This window comes from Homarus americanus, unplaced genomic scaffold (assembly GCF_018991925.1).
Source record: "Homarus americanus isolate GMGI-L3 unplaced genomic scaffold, GMGI_Hamer_2.0 scaffold42391, whole genome shotgun sequence".
NCBI classification, from domain to species: domain Eukaryota; kingdom Metazoa; phylum Arthropoda; class Malacostraca; order Decapoda; family Nephropidae; genus Homarus; species Homarus americanus.
The window spans coordinates 28,010-35,000 of NW_024744462.1; the positions used below are offsets into that span (position 1 = coordinate 28,010).

Sequence of the window (6,991 nt, forward strand, 5' to 3'; positions counted from 1 at the left end):
AATATGTCACTATGAAAACTTTTTGTTGTTATTATGGTCAATGTGAAACAGACCCTCTCGACCAAGGAACATTATTACTGCACAAATACATGAGGTCATATATGGCGTTCGTCCAATACACTTGAGTCACTCGTCACACTCATCAACTTAAAACCAGAAAGTGAGGCGTCTGTTGTTTGTTTTCCTCCTGCATCATGGACTCGAACTCTACCCTGTATTGGTCTTGACACACACTTAGGCATAAATCATCTGTAGGTAGAAGACACTTTATATATTCATAAGTCCGAGTGCTAAAAGTTTATTTATTTATTTTTTTCACTCACAATCACTAATAAATGACACTAACTACAAAACATCAAAATATTCTAAACCATGGGCTACAGCAAAGTACAGTACTGTCTATGTAATTATCACTCTCATACACCATAATACATTGTTGTCATATTTCTTTTCCCTCTTAACTTCTGTGATGGGTGTTTATCGGAGCCACACACGCCAAAGTTTTACACAGAAAAACAAAATAAAAATGTCAACAACAACTATGAAAAGACCGAACACAGACCAAGATGAAGAGAGTGAAGAACTATGTCGAAGGTTTATGGCTCGTGTTGACTTCCTTCACTGATATCTTGAAAAATCCATTCATTTCTTTCACTTCCCGTACCTAGTTTCCCTTGGTTTTCATTGATTGTTTATGCATTTATTCACTTCACTAGAGACTAATAGCACGTTCAAAAACCCAGGAAATACATTATTAACTCCATTAACGATTGTCACTTTTCTTCAATACTGGTAACTGTCTGTTCATATTCTATTACATACACTCGAGGCTGGAGTAACTAATCCAGTCACTTGTTTGTTTATAGTGAATTTTGTCTTTTTTTTTTTTGGTTACATTCACTTCCGTCTAACTTCCTTTATTCCTCTTAAGCTTCTTGACCTGAGTCTCCATCGACGTGAGGACTTGTCTCTTGCCCTCCTGGTGAAGAGAGAAGAAACTTACTTTACCATTATATTCAACCCTGCTCCTTCCCAGGCGTCCTCTTGTACAGGGGGACCCACGTGGAGCTTATCTCACTATATAAGCCTCTTCTCTCATCTTCACCTTCTCCCCTCCCTCCCCTTCTCCTTTCTCCTCTCCCTTTATGAGCTGAGGCAAGTTGGGGAGGAAAAGGAATGGGAGATGAAGAGAAACAAAACTGCCGAAAGTCGATGGCTTGGTTACCGAGACTTCAGGAGTTGACTTTCTACGGCAGTCAATAGATCGTTTACCAGGTGTTGGCCAGAGCTCCCGAGGCCCATCACACGGCAGGGAGGGAGGGGCTGGAGTTCTGCATCTGGACTGAAGGCAAGGGCGTGAGGGAGGAGTCCTGTGGGCCGGGGTAGAGGGGCTTCGCCGAACCTTCTGATGACATACCCAGCATGAGGCGGTTAGTGGCATGGCGGTCAGCTTCGCGGTCCTCTGCCTCCTGTCGCCTGTGGAAGAACAACACACGTTAATACCTCTCCTTCAGAACTAATTACCTATTATCATTAGTACTACTCATTGACCCCATTTACCTGTCAGGATGGTTTGCGTGTTCCTTACGGCGTAATTAAATACTTTCCTCCATATATACCTATCCTTACCCCTATGTATATCCTATCCTTACATCTATACATACTTAACCTTACCTCCATCCATTCCTATCCTTAAATAACAACAATATCCAGTGTGTGTCTCTCACAACCAGACCTTCACACCACCTCCTCAGCCCTCCCTCCACGACACACACTCTTTCGCTTTCTCTTTTCATTTCTCTTTCACTCTCTTCTTCCTCTCCATCGTTTTCTTACCATCATATACACCTCCTTTCCCTCCCCCTCCTCCCAAATAATTATATTAGAACTAAATCAATCCTACAAGAGGTCACCCAATTAGTGTAGAAGTCGAAGGCGTAGCTCTGAAGTTGATGATATTACCGGTCAGCACCACACCTTGGCCCTCCCCTCCTCAGATTTTGTCAATTTTCTCTCCCTTCCTCCCTCCCTCCCTCCCTCCCCCTACTTCTATCTCCTCCCTCCCTCCCTCACTCCTACACCACCTGCGTCCATAGAAGAAGGTTGCCTGACACGGTTCCTGATAATGGCGTTGAGGACACGTCGGTCGCTTCTGGACACATTGGACACATGTCACTCAATTGTGGACACACGTCACTCCCGGACACATACGGTAGAGAGGAGGAGGAGAGGGGGGCATGGAGGAGGAGGAGGGAAGAAAAGGGGAGTTAACCAATGACTCGACTCCCCGTTAGCTTGGTCATTAGATCTCCCCTCTGATCCCCTCTCGCCTCTGAGGGGTTAATGAGGGAAAACTGTCGTCCATAAAGGTCCATTGCCTCGGCACACAACGTGAAGCCCTTGTCAATGATGGAGACGAACCCCTGTGTAGTGCTGGCCACCCCTACCTCACCCCTATACCCTCCCTTCTTTCATCCCTTGGGGGCTCCACCTGCTCTCTCTCTCTCTCTCTCTCTCTCTCTCTCTCTCTCTCTCTCTCTCTCTCACACCGCTAAATATCTGTTTTCTTTCTTTCTTCCTTATCCTTCCATTGCCTCATCTAAGTAAATTTCAACTCATTCAATCTCTGCCTAATTAACCTATCCTCCTCCTCCACCTCTTCTTCCTCTTCCTCCTCCTTCTCCTCCTACGTCAATTCTGTAACCACATCCTCCTTTTCGCTTCTCTGTCTGTCTCCTTTTATGTAATCAGATCACCTGTATTTTTGTCATGTAATCAGGACACAAAATACAGCTTAATGGTTGTACTCAGGTAGCCGATCAGAATGAGTGGGGGAAGTAACACCTCATCCTTGAAATAATACAGTTAGTTGGCAGTAGTATAGTATTTAGAGTAAGAATAATGATGCTTGTGTAGGCAAGATGATGATTATAATGAAAGGGAAATTATTAGCAGTAGGAGGTGTATTGTTAGTAGTAATAATGGGAATAATAATGACAATAATAATAATGAACATAATAGTAATAATATTAATAAGACGTATGCTAGTAGTAGTAGTAGTAGTAGTAGTAGTAGGATAAGGATGATGATAATAATAATAATAACAATAATAAAAAAAAAAAAGTAATAATAATAAAAATAATAAAAGTAATAATAATAATAATAATAATAATAATAATAATAATAATAATAATAATAATAATAATAATAACACCAGTCAATGCAGTGTGTCCCCCCTCTCCATTATACCTGACTCCTTACCTGTGCCAGCATTAATAATCATCACGGCCACTAAATCTATCTACACATATTAGTAAGGTGCTATCATGCGCGGTCTCTGTGTCGTGTCCTGCCAAAATTGGGTAAACTTTAAAGGCATGACGGACGAAGAACCATGATTTTGCGACTGTTTTGACCTCCCACCTCTGTTAGTAGTCACTTAAAAACAAAAATATTTCAACTAATATTTACTTCTTTTGGAGTTTGTGGTGAAAGATAATTGTACTGGAGTTTGTTCTGGACGGTGATTGTACTCCTCTGTGGGTTTGTGGGTTTTTTCACGGTCAGACTCCTAAATCACATCTATATTGAAGTAAAGAGAAGAGGAATAAAATAACTCCTCAACTGCACAAACTATCCCAATCGCAGTTCAGAAAATCTTCACTTTGTTTTACCGGGAGGCGAGCAGAAATAATGACATCTTGATCTGCCCAATGTTTGTCTGGTCTTTTCTCGGAGACACAAAACGTTTAGAGAGATGAGTAATTAATTTTTTTTTACATTACGCAGCGAGATGTTGTTTTGTATCGGCTTGTGTTGCTTCATATGTACATTTAAGACAAAGAGGAGACCGAGCGATGATATGTGGTAATGTTTTTAAATCTTTCGTTCAACTTTTATTATAATGATTGACTTTAAAAGTATTGAAAAGTTGCTTCAGAATGTTGGACCAAAGTAATGAAGGTGAACACTTTAAGCTTTAAGTCAAGCTGTTTAGGTGGAGAAGGAGAGAATGCTGGGTGATGATTATGGAAGGACAAGAAAAGAAGGAAGACGGAAATAGTAGAGATAATTTAACAGCACATAGGGAGGAACAGGAAGAGATTAGAAGACGAGAAGGAGAAGAAGTAGAAGGAGGGAGGAGGAGAAAGCGAAGGAGAAGGAGGGAGGAGAAAGCGAAGGAGTAGAAGAAAGGAGGAAGAGGAGAAAGCGAATGAGAAGGAGAAAAACAAGAGGTCTCAATTAAAAAAAATCCAATAGTAAATTAGATTCATAAACACCAAATTCGACTCTGAGCTAAACTTAACCCTAATTGTTTTTACATTAAGATGAAAACACTCGTATACTCTCTCTCTCTCTCTCTCTCTCTCTCTCTCTTTCTTTTGCTTGTTCCCTATCTTTATTATACTTACATTTCTTAATTTTTTTCTCTTATATTCTCTTCTTATTACTATCATTATTGTCCCCTTCCTTCGTATCATTTATTGTCTGTTTATTATCGTATCTGACCTTTTGTTTTTTTATATCTATTATCGTCTGTTTCAATTATCACTTTTATCACCATACACTTCTTCACTTCTTTTATATCGATTTCTTACGTTTATAAATGTTTTCTGTCTATCCTTATTCTCCCTCTTTATCACTGTGTACTTCCCTACCCCCTTCGCCTGTTTCAATTCCCAATACGTTTATCACCGTTTTCTGTCTCCTCTCATCTATCTTAATTCTGTGTTTATCATCGTTTTCTGTCACTTCTCTGTTCCGTTGTCATGTCGTGTTCTCAAGTCTCCCTCCTCCCTCCCTCTCTTCTGCGTCCTCTCTCTCTCTCTCTCTCTCTCTCTCTCTCTCTCTCTCTCTCTCTCTCTCTCTCTTTCGATTTCTTATACTTGTTTCCTCCTCTTTCTTTTGCCTTATTCGTCCATATTCTCTCGTTTTTCCTCTCTTTCTCCTCGCCTTTTCCACTTATTTACTTTCCCCTCCGTTAGTCCTCCTCTCTTTCCCCCTCCTCTTTCCTCTTCCTCTCCCTTCTGTTTATTCATCATTTCCCCTCTTGTGGAATTGGGCGTCATCATCTCCCCTCTGGTGGACGTGGGCGTCATCATCATCTCCCCTCTGGTGGACGTGGGCGTCATCATTTCTCCCCCTCTGGTGGACGTGGGCGTCATCATCTCCCCTCTGGTGGACGTGGGCGTCATCATTTCTCCCCTCTTGTGGAATTGGGCGTCATCATCTCAGACGTGGGCGTCATCACTTCACCCTCTGGGGTGGCAGGACGTGGGCGTCATCATTTCTCCCCTCTTGTGGAACTGGGCATCCTCATCTCTCCTCCTGGTGGGCGTGGGCGTCATCATCTCCCCCTCTGGTGGACGTGGGCGTCATCATTTCTCCCCTCTGGTGGAATTGGGCGTCATCATCTCCCCCTCTGGTGGACGTGGGCGTCATCATCATCTCCCCTCTGGTGGACGTGGGCATCATCATCTCCCTCTTGGCCGTGCGGGGAGGGGGTGGGGGGCAGAGGGCTACTTGCTGCCACGCGGCCTCCTTAATAATGCATGGACCCCCCCTTCTTCTCCTCCTCCTTCCTGCCCCTTTCTCTCTCTCTTTCTCTGTCTCTCCTCCTCATTGTTCTCCTCCTTCTCTTCACTTCTGGCCTCTCACAGTTTTATTGTTCTCCTTCGTTTACTTATGTCGTTTATCTCATCCTCTCTCACCCCTTCCTTTTCTCCACATTGTTATTCTATTCCTCTTCTTTTCCTCCTGCTCTTCCTCTTCCATCCTTCTCTCTCCTCCTTCTCCCTCTCCCCCCCCCCTCATTCTCTAACCTATCACTGAGTGGGTAGTAGATGGGTAGGTGGATAAATGGGTATGTTGGAACGGTGGGTAAGTGAGTGGATGGTTGGGTGGGTAAATAAGTGGATGGATGAATGTGATTGGATAAGCTTATTGGTGGGTGGGTGGATGGGTGGGTGGATGGGTGGATAAGTAGGGGGGAAATGATGGATTAATTATGAAGGTAGATGAAGGTAGATATATTTTAAGTAAATAATTATAATTAAATGAGTTAGGATGTTTATTAGACTTTGATTATGTAAGACGGTAAGGTTGATTAATTAAGGTGATTGTGAAGTAGAAAATATATAATTAATTTAGAGATGAAAGATTAAGTTATCATACTCAAGGGGGTTAATCGTCGTACTCAGGAAGTTATCATATTTAAGGGGTTAGGTTATCGTACTCAGGAAGTTATCATACTCAAGGGGTTAGGTTATCGTACTCAGGAAGTTATCATATTTAAGGGGTTAGTCGTCGTACTCAGGAAGTAATCATACTCAAGGGGCTTAGTCATCCTACTGTAGGGGTATTTCATCGTATTCGGGGGTAAAGTCATCGTACTCGGGTGTTAACTTATCGTACTCAGCATTTTACTTATCGTACTCAGGAGGTCAAGTCGTCGTACTCAGTAAGTAAACTCCTCGTACTCAGCATTTTACTTATCGTACTCAGGAGCTCAAATCATCGTACTCAGCAGGTGAATTCGTACTCAGGCCATAACCCATCGTACTCAGGAGATAAATAACACTCAAGATGCACCAAGTTAAGACACCAGAACACAGGTAAATCCCGGCGTAAAGCAAGGTGAAACTAATTAACCTAAGACCAGGTAAATTAGTCTCTTGAAACACAATCTTAAGTCCAATATGAATTAAGGGTCTCTGTAAAACGCTATGGAAGAAAATAAGACTAGAAAAAGCTATAGTTAGGTAAGCCCAGGTAAATTAGACTCCCCAAGGCAATTAGTTAAAGATTCAGGTAACACTCCAGGTAAGGGGTTAAGGTAGAAGGGGTTAGATAAGGTAAATTTCTCTTAATTAATCTCTCTAAAAACAAAGTAGGTTTAGTGATTTATACAGATTAGTCTTGTTAATTTTGTTTCTTAATTAGAGGGGCGTGGGTGAGGGAGGGAGGGGGGGAAGTTTATGTAGCTAGTCTA

General features: G+C 42.1%; 1 protein-coding gene across 2 annotated transcripts in view; it reads right to left on the reverse strand.

Moving 5' to 3' along the window:
* Positions 1-288: 288 nt before the first annotated feature.
* Positions 289-6,991, reverse strand: part of LOC121877917 (T-cell leukemia homeobox protein 3-like) — a 117,573-nt gene continuing 110,870 nt past the window's right edge. For both annotated transcript variants that reach the window (XM_042383875.1, XM_042383874.1), the window contains one exon: positions 289-1,476. In XM_042383875.1, the coding sequence (XP_042239809.1) occupies positions 1,302-1,476 (175 nt within the window). In that variant the 3' untranslated portion in view covers positions 289-1,301. The remainder of the gene's footprint in view (positions 1,477-6,991) is intronic.